The sequence below is a fragment of the Bombina bombina genome, chromosome 2, assembly GCF_027579735.1.
Source record: "Bombina bombina isolate aBomBom1 chromosome 2, aBomBom1.pri, whole genome shotgun sequence".
In the NCBI taxonomy this organism is placed as follows: Eukaryota; Metazoa; Chordata; class Amphibia; order Anura; family Bombinatoridae; genus Bombina; species Bombina bombina.
Window position 1 is genome coordinate 189,668,750 of NC_069500.1, and position 16,775 is coordinate 189,685,524.

The 16,775-nt window shown below is 37.4% G+C and overlaps 1 protein-coding gene across 4 annotated transcripts in view; it reads right to left on the reverse strand.

Moving 5' to 3' along the window:
- ANKDD1B (ankyrin repeat and death domain containing 1B) overlaps window positions 1-16,775 on the reverse strand; it is a 274,509-nt gene that overhangs the window by 176,582 nt on the left and 81,152 nt on the right. For all 4 annotated transcript variants that reach the window (XM_053701390.1, XM_053701391.1, XM_053701389.1 and 1 more), the window contains 2 exons: window positions 9,463-9,561; window positions 2,913-3,011 (listed from right to left, as the gene is read on the reverse strand). In XM_053701390.1, the coding sequence (XP_053557365.1) occupies window positions 2,913-3,011; window positions 9,463-9,561 (198 nt within the window). The remainder of the gene's footprint in view (window positions 1-2,912; window positions 3,012-9,462; window positions 9,562-16,775) is intronic.

A 16,775-nucleotide genomic window follows, 5' to 3' on the forward strand; every position in this document is an offset into this window, starting at 1 on the left:
AATTTTTGTGTAGGCCAAATTAAAAATCTAACTTAGGGTTGGAGTCCAGAGAGATGGCAACAATGAAAGGTCATTGTGTTTCTTGGGGAAAAGAGACCACCTTTCAAACGGTTCCAAAATTATAGGATAATATTGGCAAACTTTTTTGGTAGACTGTGATCTGCATGATGATGGCAGCTATGCAGAGAGGTAACCATATTTTATTACTAGGCTTTGTATACCAGTCATTGATGACTTGAAGAAATGTTGCGATTCTATATAAGTTTAGGATGAGCACTCCAAACCTATAGAGTTTTGGATTAGATACAGATTAAATTTTGCCACCATTGGGAATTTTTTTTTCAAAATTAATTTGTTGATGTGAGATTTAAGGTTGTATTGAATTGTTTGTGAAGTGATAAGGTAAACATCTGGAAAGGGTAGAATATTTTTTTGTAGCGTCAGTTCTACCCAGCCAAGATATTTTTTTTTTATTTTTATTTTTTTTTTGCTTTTTTTTATTAACATATTTTGAAGAAACACACAGAAAATACAGTCAATGCATTTTTATATATATTTTCTTAGTTGCTGATTAAAAACCTGAAATACATTTGTAATCAATATCGATTACAAAACTGTTTAGTATGTCACTTTAGTTGTAAAACATTAACACATTTTATATATTTAGCAACTGAGCAAGCAATGTATTCTGTCGACTCTGGTACTGAAACAGTTAACCAACATACTTGCCTTTATCCCCACGTTATTGCCCTGGGCTGTTTAGCATCCTTAAAAGTACTGACTCCTTCACTAAAGAATGTTTAGCAGCCAGACATTAGTTAAATGGTCATTTGCTCCCTCTGGTGGCTGAATTAGGTATTAAATATCTACAGATTGCTTTGTAAGTCTGATTATTTGTATAACAGTTAATTATTTTCCTTTTTTTTCCTTTTTTTTCCTTTTTTCTTCGTTTTTTTATTAGTAATAATTAAAAAAGAAAGAAAAATATTACACCATTGACATGAGAGAATAAAGAGGAAAAAAGAAGATGCAGTTCTCTAACTAATATACCTAATGCATTCTAGAAACATCCTCGTTTTTACTTATGTTTTCATTTAAATTATAGTTTCTAAAGCTTCCTTCCTTTATCAGATCAGTTTATATTTTATGAGTTCTTAAATACATCCTTTAAGTTCTGCTAAACAGTCTTTCTTTGGCCATCAGTTGTTACATTGGTTTCTATATGAGAATGAGAGTACATAGGTGGGTGGAGAAAGAGAGAAAAAAAAAAAAAAACATAGGAGCGGACTCCTTCCTCCCCCTCCCTCCACTCAGTGTGCTATTAAGCTCCATTATCCTCTAATTTGAGCTTCCAAAAAATATTCCGTATTTTCAAAAGGTTTTAGAATTTTCCTTTGGAATTCTATAGATTGATTTTTCACATATAGAGGCCATTTTTCAAAGAATATTCCAATTCTATTGTCTACGTCAGCCAAGGTGTCTGCTCTTTCTATGTTAATCTGTTGTATTATTATTTCCTTTAGATATCTAATCATAGGTTTTTTTCTTTTTTCAATCCAAAATTTAAATATCAGCTTTCTTGACAATAATATAATCATAGTTGTTAATCTCCTTTCCTCTTTTTTGATTTCTTTAGGTATATTAAAAATCAGGATATTCTCTAGTTCTAAGATAAGATTCTCTAGTTCTAAGATAACTATTTGCGATATAAGTGTTGCTACCTGGTACCAAAATTGTCTAATTTTGGGGCATAGCCAGATATAGTGTAATATATCCGGTGTACTTTTATTACATTTTATGCAGACTGGGTTAGTCTCATTGTCCCATTTTGCTCTCCTTGTAGGGGTAATATAGTCATGGTGTAGTAATCTTAAATTTGATTCCCTTAACCCCATATCCAATGTTGATTTCTTTACTATCTTTATACAGTTTAGTATTCTTTCTTTCCCTATGTCTGTATAAGTGGCCCTATCCCACTTATTTATTATGTCTCTTAAGCATGATTTTGATTCTTTTTTTATTAATTGTTTGCCAGCCAAGATATTTTTTAAGCAAAAATATACAACATGTGTAATTGTTGACAAAAGATTTTCATACTTAGCCCTAAAGAGTATGTGTTTGATTGGTAGAGAATTGAATACCAACATATTTCAGAGTGAACAGCTTAATTTAAATATAAACACCATTCTGATTTTTTAAAACTATACTGTAAAATTAAGGTAAGGCTGTTTCTCTGAGCTTGAGTTGCATTGTGGAGAGAGACTTTATATGTGACATGAAGACCAACAGTGTGTTGTCAGAAAACAGAGCTAGTTTGTGTGTAGACTGTGCTATCAATATTCCAATTATGCCATTAATACTGCATATGTGGGAGTGTAGAAGTTCCATGTCTAACATGAAAAGAAATGGGGAAACTGGACAGCCTTGACAGTGCTGCTCATAATAGGAAAATAGCTGGATAGAATGTCATTCACCCTTGGCTGAAGAGTCTTTGTAAACTGGCAACATATTATGCAACTGCTCTTGGGAACAGATGAAAAATGCAAGAATCATGTATTTCACACCACAGTGGAAATACTAGTTTAAACTGGGTCCTTGTATAAAGAAAATATCCACTGGATACAGATGTCTAGAGGACTAAATTGCATCTGAGAAATATCCAATCAATTCCTCTTCATTATCTGTTAAGTGTAGAATTGAGGAGATATATAATTTTGAATATTAGAAGTACCTTTTTGGTATCATTAATCTTCCTCCATTACTCAAATCCCTCCTGTTGAGCAAGAATCAGTAGTTGAGATGGTAAGCTATTTCGGCAAATATCTTGACATCCACAAATTAATTCATTCTTTTTATATTTTGACAGAATTAATTTTATGTATTGCATTTCACTAAATAATGTGTACTGTCACCTCATTCAGCTCATCCTTGTTCTCCCAGAGGTCTATTAGAACATCCAACACCTCGCAGTGTCCATTCATTGCAGCCAGATGTAGGGCTGTATTACCATCCTATGAAAGACAAAAATGTTTTGTCTATAACATGATAATAATGCACTATTTAGGACTGTACAGGAAGATATAAAAAAAGGTAAGATTATAAATTGTGATATTACATATAGAATGGTTGTTACTTTCATACGGCTAGATTCAGAGTCTTGCGTTATGAGTAAAAAAGCAGCATAAGGCTCATAACATTGCTTTTTTATTACCGCTGGTATTATGAGTCTTGCAGATTTAGGGGCACCGCACACTTTTTTGGCCTTACCGCAAATCAACTTACGGAAATTGCGTATAGTCTTTTTTCTATGGGACATCCATAGCGCCGTTATTACGAGCTTGTCCTGGGAGGCCAAAAAGTGAGCGGTACAGCCTATACCATCAAGATTCGTAACGCATTTTAAAGTCAGTAGTTATGAGTTTTACACTACAATGCTGTAGCATAAAACTCATAACTAAAGTGCTAAAAAGTACACTAACACCCATAAACTACCTATTAACCCCTAAACAGAGGCCCTCCCGCATCGCAAACACTAAAATAAAATTATTATAATATTATATTTATTTTAACTAGGTAGAATAGTTACTAAATAGTTATTAACTATTTACTAACTACCTAGTCAAAATAAATACAAATTTACCTGTAAAATAAAACCTAACCTAAGTTACACTAACACCTAACCTAACCCTACAATTAAATAAATTCACTAAATTATATACAATTAGCTAAATTACAAATTTTACCTGAAGAAAATACAAACAACCCCCACAACAGTAAAACCCACCACCCACACAACCAACCCTCCAAATAAAACCCTAACTAAAAAAACCTAAGCTCTCTATTGCCCTGAAAAGGGTATTTAGCTCTATTGCTGCCCAAAGCCCTAAACTAAAAATAAAACCCACCCAATAAACCCTTAAAAAAACCTAACACAAACCCCCTGAAGATCCACTTACAGTTTTGAAGATCTGACATCCTCAATGAAGCCGGGAGAAGTCTTCATCCAAGCCGGGAGAAGTGGTCCTCCAGATGGGCAGAAGTCTTCATCCAGAGGGCATCTTCTATCTTCATCCATCTGGTGCGGAGCCGGTCCATCTTCAAGACATCCGGCATGGAGCATCCTCTTCCAATGACGACTACCCAACGAATGAAGGTACCTTTAAGTGACATCATCCAAGATGGCGTCCCTTAGATTCCGATTGGCTGATAGAATTCTATCAGCCAATCGGAATTAAGGTTGAAAAAATCAAATTGGCTGATGCAATCAGCCAATAGGATTGAACTTCAATCCTATTGGCTGATCCAATCAGCCAATAGGATTGAGCTTGCATTCTATTGGAACAGCCAATAGAATGCGAGCTCAACCCTACTGGCTGATTGGATCAGCCAATAGGATTGAAGTTCAATGCTATTGGCTGATTGCATTAGCCAATAGGATTTTTTCAACCTTAATTCCGATTGGCTGATAGAATTCTATCAGCCAATTGGAATCTAAGGGAAGCCATCTTGGATGACGTCACTTAAAGGTACCTTCATTTGTCGGGTAGTGGTTGTTGGAAGAGGATGCTCCACGCCGGATGTCTTGAAGATGGACCCGCTCCGCGCCGGATGGATGAAGATAGAAGATGCCCTCTGGATGAAGACTTCTGCCCGTCTGGAGGACCACTTCTGCTGGCTTGGATGAAGACTTCTCCTGGCTTCGTTGAGGACTTCTTGCCGCTTCGATGAGGACTTCTCCCAGCTTCATTGAGGATGGATGTTGGATCTTCAAAACTGTAAGTAGATCTTCAGGGGATTAGTGTTAGGTTTTTTAAAGGTTTATTGGGTGGGTTTTATTTTTAGGTTAGGGCTTTGGGCAGCAAGCTAAATGCCCTTTTAAGGGCAATGGGGGAGCTTAGGTTTTTTTTAATTAGGGTTTTATTTGGGGGTTTGGTTGTGTGGGTGGTGGATTTTACTGTTGGGGGGGTTGTTTGTATTTTATTTTCAGGTAAAAGAGCTGATTTCTTTGGGGCAATGCCCTGCATTTTAAGGGCTATTGGTAGTTTAGTTTAGGCTAGGGTTTTTATTTATTTCGGGGGGGGGGGGCTTTTTTTATTTTGATAGGGCTATTAGATTAGGTGTAATTAGTTTAAAGATCTTGTAATTTGTTTTTTATTTTCTGTAATTTAGTGTGTGTTTTTTTTTGTAATTTAGCTAATTGTATTTAATTTAGGGAATTTATTTAATTGTAGGGTTAGGTTAGGTGTTAGTGTAACTTAGGTTAGGTTTTATTTTACACGTAAATTTGTATTTATTTTGACTAGGTATTTAGTAAATAGTTAATAACTATTTAGTAAGTATTCTACCTAGCTAAAATAAATACAAACTTGCCTGTAAAATAAAAATAAACACTAAGCTAGATACAATGTAACTATTAGTTATATTGTAGCTAGCTTAGGGTTTATTTTATAGGTAAGTATTTAGTTTTAAATAGGAATTATTTATTTATTAATAGTAGATTTTATTTAGATTTATTTTAATTATATTTAAGTTAGGGGGTGTTAGGGTTAGGGTTAGACTTAGGTTTAGGGGTTAATAAACATAATATAGTGGCGGCGACGTTGGGGCGGCAGATTAGGGGTTAATAAATGTAGGTAGGTGGCAGCGATGTTAGGGGTGGCAGATTAGGGGTTAATAATATTTAACTAGTGTTTACGATGCGGGAGTATGGCGGTTTAGGGGTTAATATGTTTATTATTGTGGCGGCGAAGTGGGGATGGCAGATTAGGGGTTAATAACATTATGTAGGTGTCGGCGATGTTGTGGGCAGCAGATTAGGGGTTAATAAATATAATGTAGGTGGCGGCGATGTTGGGGGCAGCAGATTAGGGGTTCATAAGTATAATGTAGGTGGCGGCGATGTCTGGAGCGGCAGATTAGGGGTTAATAAGTATAATGTAGATGTCGGCGATGTCAAGGGCGGCAGATTAGGGGTTAATAAGTGTAAGGTTAGGGGTGTTTAGACTCGGGGTTCATGTTAGGGTGTTATGTGTAAACATAAATTTAGTTTCCCCATAGGAATCAATGGGGCTGCGTGACTGAGCTTTACGCTGCTTTTTTGCAGGTGTTAGGTTTTTTTCTCAGCCAGCTCTCCCCATTGATGACTATGGGGAAATCATGCACGAGCACATACAACCAGCTCACCGCTGACTTAAGCAGCGCTGGTATTGGAGTGTGGTATGGAGCACAATTTTGCTCTACACTCACTTCTTGCCTTTTGACGCCTGGTTTAGAAAATCCTGTAATACCAGCGTTGTAGGTAATTAAGCGGTGACAATAACGTGCAAGTTAGCGCCGCACCCCTCATGTAATCTGGCCGATAGAATTTTAGGTTTAGTACATTTTTCAAAGGGATAGTAGGATTGATACATTTAGTAGTTGTGTCATCTAAGGCTTTAAGTGCTGTGGAAAATTTAGTGGGGTTGTGCATAATTAATTAAGGTAGGGGTGGCAGTGGAAGGGGGTTAATTGCAATGGGAAGATTCAACACTAATGTTTGCATGAAGGGTAATGGGGTAAGGTGAATGTGGGTGCATATTTGTAGGAAGCTACTAGAGAAGGAAGACATTTGCAAGACGGGGAATAATTATTGTTTTAGAAAGTTCAACAGTAGAGTTCAAACTCATACTTTTATTTATTATTATTATCATTTATTTGTAGATCGCCAACAGATTCTGCAGCGCTAATTCATCTCTCCTTCTCCCTGTCTCTTTGTATATCTCTCTCTCAATATATATTATATTCTGCTGTTAGTAGCTTTTACTATTTCATATATAGCCTTTATAGATTTGTCCTATTTTGCGTTTGCATATATTGTTTCACATTTGCCTCCTTGTATAGATAATTTTACATACTAAGGTATGGGGGCTCCTTTTACTCAGATGCCCTCTGGCTTATAAGCATTGTTTATGGAAATACACATTTTTTATGGATGTGTATGTATAATCTTTGATAATACTTCTTTATTGTTATTTGCCATTATTTTTTACTTTGTTGCCTTTACAAGAGAGCACTCTAGTGATTTTTTAAATTAGTTGAAGGCAAATCAAGGGACATATAATTGCTGTCAACCCAGGAGTTGTCCCTAAGTACAGATGTCTAATTTACATATTTGATTAATATTTCCCTCATAACCTGTCCTATATACAGTGTTCTACACCTGATAATATAATGAAGCTTGATTTTCTACTACTGTTCTCCCCCCTCGCTATTATTCAGATTTTTTTTTTATTGTTGCTGCATCATCAGTGGCCAAGATGATATGGTGCTGTACATCTGATTTATTTTAGGAATGTGGAGAGTCTATTTTAGGTCTGCTACTTTTGCTTAATTCTGAAATGAGTAGAGGGTAATCCAGACTGAGATCTAGTATAACAATATAGGTCCAGCACTCCAGATAATTAACCACTTTCTAACTAGTTTGTCAGAAACCTAACCTTTTGTAAATATTCATTTTTTCTGTGTTTGGTCTGATAACCTTATTCATTTTTTATTGCTCCTATTTGGTATTTCATGTCATTTTTTTCAGTACTATATTTGAACCTGGTCTACCCTTTTTGGAGCCATATACAGCGCTGTTAGGCACACTAGCGATTAGTTTGCCGGAAACAGAAGTTATAAATAAGTTATGAAGCAGCGATCTAAAGACCGCTGCTCCATAACTTGTCCGCCTGCTCTGAGGCGGCGGACAGAAATCAACACGATTGACACCCCCTGCTAGCGGCCGATTGGCTGTGAATCTGCAGGGGGCAGCATTGCACCAGCAGTTCACAAGAACTGCTGGAGCAATGATAAATGCTGACAGCGTATGCTGTCAGCATTTATCGATGGGCAGCAATGTGCAGCGGACGTGATACTCTACTTCGTATCATGTCCGCTCGCACATTGCTAAATATGCCCCTTAGTCTGAACTTAAAATTATGTAGTGTTTTTTTCTGACAAATTTCAAAGTTATGTCTATTTGCACTCCCCCTGTATCATGTGACCCTGTCCCTCTATCCCTGTCCCTATCCCTCTGTCCCTTATCCCAGCTCTCTAACCCTCCCCCTCTAACTATTGCCAGTACCTATAACCCCCTTTTTTTAATTATTTTGTTTTTCTGTAGTGTAGTGGTCCCACCACCTCCCCCCCTCCCACGATCGCCATTTAGTCCCCACCGTACCCCCAAACACCTTTTTTGTAGTGTAGCTGCCCCATCCTTGTGCCTTTAATATCTGTAGCATAGGACCCGCTCTCTCCCTCCCCCCTCTGCTGCTGAGCCACCCACCCGCTACCTGCCTCCCGCCCACACCTCCCGCTGGCACCAGCAGAAGATTGTTACAGACGGTGACACACACAGTGTCACCGTCTGTAACGATCAGGCACCTGCTCTATATGCTTCAGAAGCTCCAGCTCTCGACTGTAACATAACAGCTGAGAGTGCTGGAGCTTCCTGAAGCTGTCTAGCGCTGCAGGGAAAAGGCCAAGGGGCCTATTTATCATATGTCTGTCGGACCTGATCCAACAGTGCAGATCAGGTCCGACAGACATCGCTGAATGCGGAGAGTAATACGCTCTCTGTATTCAGCATTGCACCAGCAGCTCACAAGAGCTGCTGGTGCAACACCGCCAGCAAGGGGGTGTCAATCAACCCGATCGTACTCGATCGGGTTCATTTCCGGCGATTCCTGTTCGCTTCATCAGAGCAGGCGATTCCTGTTCGCCTCATCAGAGCAGCGGCCTTTAGACTGCTGCTCCATAACTTGTGTTATGAAGACTCACCAGAAACACGGGCCTTCCGTTCAGAGCTTGATAGATAGACCCCCAAGTGTGTTTGTCCTCGCGCAGTATCTTCTGCGCATGACAGCTTCAGACAAACACACTTGGCCTTTTATTATATAAGATTGCAGTCTGTAAATTTCCATTTCTATATTGGATTCATTTAAAGGGACAGCCTACTTTAATTTTTTTATTGTTTAAAAAGATAGATAATCCCTTTATTTACTATTCCCCAGTTTTGCATAACCAAAACAGTTATATAAATATACTTTTTACCTCTGTGATTACCTTGTATCTAAGCTTCTGCAGACTGCCCCCTTATTTCAGTTATTTTGACAGACTTGCATTTTATCCAGTCAGTACTGATTCATAAATAACTCTACAGAAGTGAGCACAATATTATCTTTATAGCACACATGAACTAGCACTGTCTAACTGCGAAAAACGATAAAAATGCACAGAGATAAGAGGTGGCCTTCAAGGGCTTAGAAATTAGCATATCTGCCTACTTAGGTTTAGCTTTCCACAAAGAATATCAAGAGAACAAAGCAAATGTAATGATAAAAGTAAATTGTAAAGGTGTTTAAAATTGTATGCCCTATCTGAATCATCGTTTATATTTTACTTTACTGTCCCTTTAAGGCTGTGCATAAGATCACAATTTACCTGGTCTTTTTCATTAGTGAACAGATCCACTGAGAGCAGGTTATTTATCATGGTTAAATGTCCTTTCTCTGCTGCCAGGTGAAACGGTTTTCTTCCTTTCTAGGAGACAAAAATGAAAAACAATTGTAAATAAGCAGAGAGGGAAAACAAATACCCTACTAACTACCAATGCAGCGTTTTATGTAGGGACTTTTTTACTTTTATTTTTATAAACATGTATCCCTCAATTTTACTAAAGCAAACAAGCTTCACAGCACTGAATTATTCAACAACATTTATTCCAGAGTGTGAATAATATAGTGCTGTGAAGCTTGTTTGCTTTTGTGATACGTTAGCGGCTTGCAGTGAGCCTTTGCTTTTCACGTGCACTACCTATGGGACTTTGCTGATTCATGTTTATACTTTGGATTCTATTCCCTAGATTTTACTGTTTACCCCAAAGAACCATTCACAGATACCATCAGTTCAAGGAGTGCTTGAAAAAGCCCTTGTGAGGGAAACGTGCGTTGGAGCTGATCATTGATTAGGACACATCATGTAAGGCGGGACCCTCTGAATATAACTGAACTAACTCTGATCCAAGATGAGCTGGCATTCCTTTAGCTGAAGATCATACACCTGTACTGTTGCGTGTCTATTAACTCCAGTGTGCTTATGCAATGTCCTATATCTGATGTTTTTATATATGTTATAAATAAATATTTACCTGGATCCTGCGGTCTCCTGTTATCTAACCTGCCAGAGGAGTGGGATAATATTGAGCAAATACTACTTAGAGTATGGTCCTATAGTATTCACATATCTTTTAATCACAGAACTTCACTATCGTTTGTACCTCTCTCCTTTAATTTTGAGGATTCTGGTGTGGAAAAGGTGAAGGTCTTAAAGGAACATTTCCTTAAAGGGACATTTTCCCAAAATAAACAGAAACCAGTCTAAAAGACTATTTCCTTTAATAACAAGTGCACATTGTTGTACATTACTATTGTTTTATTTTTAGATATATAGGTATAGATATAAAAGCATACCCTGTTGACGTAGTAGCTACACCCTACCTTCTGCCTCAGGCTACAATCCCAGCAGTCAGCTATTACAGCTAAGACCACAGCCAGAGGCATAAGGCATCTGTCTTCATTTGCTAAGGGAGCGCTGATCTTGCTCTTGTTACCATATGAAGTCAAATCACCAATGCAAACAGTGGCACACACATTATATATATATACATAAACTGGGTACTGGCAGACAATAGTTAGAAGATGGAAGGTTACAGAGCTGTTTGGGAGGGATAAGGGAAGTGAGAGGGTTGAGGAGGAATCACTACTTTGCACATGAAGAATTAGTATACTATTGTAACATAAGTCCGACCCTTTGTGTGCAGAAACATTTCTATTTTCTTTCAGTTAGTTTTAAACTGCACGCTTACTTTATTATGTTGCTGTGGGGGCATAGCCAGGGCTGGACTGGGAAATTAAACCAGCCTTGGAAATTTTTAAACACTGGCCCAATATTTCCAAGGCCATTGTCTACTCCTCCTGCTTAATCAACTAGAGGAGCAGTGGCAGTTGCAGCAGCAGCAGGGTTATCTTCAGCATCTGCTGTAGCATGTATTCCAAGCAGGAGTAGGAGATATGCAGGGCCCACTGCTACTATGACTAATAACCACAGCAGCATGATTAGCATTAAGAGTCATGTAAGCCCACGCATAAAACAAAAGCAGACAGTGAGGGGAACTGTAGGTGGTGTTTGGCTCACAGCCTAGTTGTGGGAATGGGAGGGGTCCCAGGTTACTATGTGGCCTCTGTGTACATAGTATGGTAATTACAGCTCATACACCTATGATACCACAAGCTCCCAAAAAAAGCCCCTAAAACCTTTCAAAATATACACTGCCTCTGTTTACGTCAGCTATTTACACAAAACTACCTACACCAGTGTTCGCCCCAATACCACCATCAGTTCTACCACTGCCAGATCTGCCACTCTCCCGAATTCCTCCAAATGTTATATCAGCAGCCGGGTTGGTTTATCCCAATCAGAAGGCTGTCTCATAGCAGCAGCAGGACAGATATTGCAGGATGGCAATAAGCGGTCACAATTTTATTTCCCGGTCTGTACTCTATGTCAAAGAGAGTGGTATAGCTGACCATATGCAGTTTCCTGCTTGACCCAGTCTGTTTGTAGTTATTTAGTAAAGTTTCAAGGGCCTATGTTCAATTTTTAGTTTGAATGCATGACCCCATAGATAACTTCTTCACTGCTCACTGTGCTTTTGCATTTATAGTATAGAGTTCTATGTTTGCCGCATAGTGATAAAAATGTAAACACATGATAAGCTACTTCTTTTAATTTTATGGTCATAATAATGGAATTACCCTTTCCAAGCATGTTACTTCTGGGTGCAAGCTTTTTACTAATAAAAAAGTTTTGAATGAAAATCATGAAATCTTTCAGATAATCCTTCATCCTCCTGATAAGTGCTGCAACTTCACTACTTAGTTTGCCACCTGGAAGCACTTTATAGTTTTCAAGGAAGGCATCCATCTTGCTCAAGTGATAACTGAACAAGAGTTTGACTTGATGATGACTGGCAGTGTTTTGACTCAATTTCTCTGTGATATCCCTAAAAGTCTTTAGGACTTCCACTAGCTAACCAATCATGGTCTTTTCATCTCTGCCTAATGGGCTCCCAAGCTCAATAAATTGACACAGGAAGCCATAGCATGGAGGATAACTAGACTGACCATATTGCCGCTTTAAGAAGGAACACATATGAAAAATAAATATGTGAGGGTTCTTATGCAAAACCATTTCTTTAAACAGCCCTGAAAACAGCCCTGACATATGTATTTTTCATATGTGTCCCTTTTTAAAGCGGCAATATGGTCAGCCTAAGGATAACCCTCTGCTGCTCAAACATTTCATCATCTCCAAAGTCTATTTCCACCTAGTTATATTGTCTTTCTTAAGATGGTGCTGGGGAAACCCTTCATTCTCCTTTTCCTGCCTAACAAGGGGGCTGCTTTTAACTCTGCTGTGAAAGTAGCTTGCAATCCTTCTTAACCGCAGTGTTATGATTCTTGGTTAAGTGTGATAAAGTTTAGTAACAGCAGACCAAGGAATAATCATGCGCACTGCTGCTCCTGCTGTTCATGCTCTGTGGTGGTCATCAGCCAAATACAGATCCTTGGGGAACAGCTAGGAGCTGCCAACCCCTGCAAGTCCATATCATTTGTGCACCTCAATTATTAATTGAACACATAACTGGCAGTCACCAAAAATGAATTCACAAAACATGTTGTACAGCAAAATAATTAATGTTCAATGGTTATTGGCAATATGCAAGAAGTGTGCAAAGCAACACAAATACTTAATAACCTAAATCTTCAATGATACTGTGTTGCTGGTTCTAAATAGCACACAAGCACTTAACATTTTAATGTTTATATTTAGAGCATCAAGATGATAACTCTTAAAGATAAAGCAAATGTATTAACTAAAAATACAGATAACTTTTTTGTTTTAAACTCTATAAAATAAACAAGAGTTGTTTAAAAATAAAATAAAATTGTAACTGTTACCCAGTCACATACATAGACATTGTGTAACACGCGCCATCTATTGGCTGAAAGTACCTTAACATGTGTAACACAGCTCCATCTATTGGTAGAAGGTTCATCACCAAAATGTGTACTGGGGAAATAGATTTATTTGCATATATTTTGCATAGAGTGACAATTCAATGTATGGTTGTGAGTTTTATCATTTATCCCTCCCCTGAATTCCCCTTCGTTTCATTAGAGTTATAGTTTATTATTATGCTGTTTTCTATATCTTTTCTCTATATTTATGTTTTATGTGGCATGTCTGAAAAAGTACACATTAAATGAATTCATATTTGAATGTTATATAACAAATTTTATGTTACAGCATTTTAATATACTGTGTTGAGTACAAATTTGCCATCATGAGGTACAAAGGGATTGTCACTGGGGCAGTACCCTTAAAAAGCCAAATTTGCACCATTTTTTAAGGGTACATTATGGTACCATAGCACCGAGGTCCAATCTAGTCACCAAAGGTACATATTTGCCTTTGAAAGGTACAATCTGCAAGGGGAACCAATTTGTACAGCGGGGTACTGCCCCAGTGACAAGCTGTTGCTTAAGATGGTGCTGGGGAAACCCTTCATTCTCCTTTTAACACTGCAGTGGAAGTGGCTTGCAATCCTTCTGAACCACAGTGTTATGATTTTTGGTTAAGTGTAATGAAGTTTAGTAACAGCAGACCAAGGAATAATCATCCCCACTACTGTTCCTGCTGTTCATGCTCTGTGGTGGTCATCAGCCAAATACAGATCCTTGGGGAACAGCTAGGAGCAGTGTGCAACATCTCTTTGTTCACTTGGTCTTGGATTCTTTCCAAAAAATTATTTCAAAATGTAATACGAGTGCACAATATACTATCAATTCAAGAGCAATATATGCTATAAATCTCATGCAAACTAGCACACCCATAGTCAAAATGGATGATTTTCTTGGAGTCATTCTGAGGTAATCGATGACTCCAAACTAGTCATCAGAAGCCATCCGGAAGAATGCCCACAGGCCAAAATATTTAAATTAGATGACACTGGCTGTTCATGCTTGTGAAGTAATCAGTAAGGTAATCTGCTAATCATTCTAAAGGCATCATCCATAATTTTTTAACTTAGCTGATGACTTTAGAAGTCATTTGTACATTATCAGACATTATCAGTCTTTTAAAGTAGTTTGGTGATCACCAAATGACTCCAGGATGGTCTCTAAACTAATCCTGTTTTTCTTTGGTTCACTTAATAATCTAGTTTGTTGCAATTATAACACTTTTGTCTTGAACTTTCTGAATACATTAACACCTTACATGCTTAAAGGGACAGTATACTGTAAAATAGTTTTTCCCTTAATGTGTTAACAATTGCTTTTTTTTTACCAACTGCAGAGTAAAAAATGTATGAAAATTAGCTTTTTAAGGTTTATTTCTGTATATTAAAGCTCAGATTTTGTGTTTTGAAGCCACAGCCTAATAAAATAGGTTGAGCTTGTAGGTATAATCAGATCTCATTACTGTATCACATTGTGTACATATACCTGCTTCTTTATCTTATATCTGTCCATAAACCAATCACCAATACTTTGAGAGAACAATGGAAAATCAACATTTTACTACCTTATCTCTGCTTTATCATACTGTGAGTGTAATTTCTTCTGCTGGCTGTGTTTACAAAGCTTATCTATAGCTGGTACGCGCGGCCACAAACTTTCAGAATAGGTGGGGATACCACATGCTAAATTAACAATTTCAAATGCCAATATAAGGGTAAAGGAGCTACTTGTAAACAATTTAATACACTCCAGCAGGTAAAGTGGATCATTGGGAACAAATTAAAGGGGAGAAAATTTTTGAGTAAACTGTCCCTTTAAGAGGTTTTTCAGTATTTAAACTCACAACACCATTTGCCTTATTTGGAGGGGCTAGTCCAGACATTTTACTGGAGTACATACAGATAACTACTGTCATCATTTTGGGCTAGATTTATCAAGCAGGAACGGACAGGGGCGGACATATGCGCCCCTGTCTGCCCCAGCTCGCCTATAGCGGGCAGAAAAACCGCTGGCGGAATTCAACATTGTACAGAAGCGCTATTTTGTGATTGCGTGAAATCCCACTATTGATTGAAATTTTCTACCTAAGGTGGAGAAGAGGGTAGGGAAGCAGCCTGCTTGATTAATTAGGAACATAAATAAATTAGCTGACTGTGACTGGGTAGAATGTAACAAGGTAAGACTTGTGAAGTCTGGAGTAGAAACTTCCAAACCTCTTGAGAATTTTAAAACCCCCAATTTCCTTAGTTAACTTACAGGAGAAGAGGCACAATAAATATTAAATATATACTGTTGTGTTTTTACTACTCACAATTCAACATTTTTTGTTTCAATTTCATGTCCCTTTAATCAGCAACATTTTCCTTCTGTTCTGTTATATTTTTAGCTTTTTTATTGTCCTTTATGCAACATCTCAGCTGTACAACCCACAGGCAAATTTCTAGTTGAGCCGGTCAAAGCTGCCTGAAGCTCTCACAACAAAGTTAAGGGGCACACCTTTAGAGACAATATTCAAAGCTTTTGTGCAAGCAGAGTGTATAAGGATTATTAAACTAGAGTGTTATCTTTTTGTATTTACAATAGGGGAGAGTTTATTTTTTGTTATAATTCAAATTCTACTAATAACAAATTGCACCCAGATCAGTGGCATAAGCTCATAAGAGAAAAGATTTTCATCTCCGTAAATGATCTTGATAAATAAATAGCTGAGAAGCTGTTGACTGAGATTTAAAGATAAAAAAAAAACTGTTCCAAAAGTAAAAGAGTAAATAGTAAAACTGTAACGTATTGTTAAACAAAAAATGAAAAATATGATATGGAAAATATTTAGTTCAACTCCTCTTATGATATTAGGTTGTTTTGTTTAATACCAATTAGTTTATTGAGTAAAACATTTTAAATGTGACTCCCAAAAGATGCATTTACGGCACATTTTTCTAGAACATACAATAATTGTTTTTGTACTAGACTTAAAAGACATCATTACTGCTTTTGGAATGCCTTAAAGGGACACTGAACCCAAATTTTTTCTTTCATGATTCAGATAGAGCATGCAATTTCAAGCAACTTTCTAATTTACTTTCATTATCAATTTTTCATCGTTCTCTTGCTATCTTTATTTGAAAAAGAAGTCATCTAAGCTAAGGAGCCAGCACATTTTTGGTTCAGAACCATAGAGAGCACTTGTTTACTAGTGCTGTCCAATCAGCAAGGACAACCGACGTTGTTCACTAAAAATGGGCCGGTATCTAAACTTACATTCTTGCTTTTCAAATAAACATTCAAAGATAATGAAGAAAATTTGATAATGGGAGTAAAATAGAAAGTTGCTTAAAATTTCATGCTCTATCTGAATCACAAAAGAAAAAAAATGGGTTCAGTGTCCCTTTAAAGAAATATAGAAGTTCTGAGCAGAGGATAAAGGGTTTAATTGCTAATGCCTTTTATATGTATGTTTCAAGCATGTCTGTTATAGATTAGTAATTGCTTTTAAGCAAATAACTCACCTCTGTGAGCTGTGTTTTCTAATGTCCTATAAGTACATAGGGGCCATTTATCATGGCCCGAATCGGCCTCAATGCAGCTGTTTCCACGCGTTTCAGGCTCGCTGGAAACAGGAGTTAAGAAGCAGCGGTCTTAAGACTGCTGTTCCTTAACTCATTCGCCTCCTCT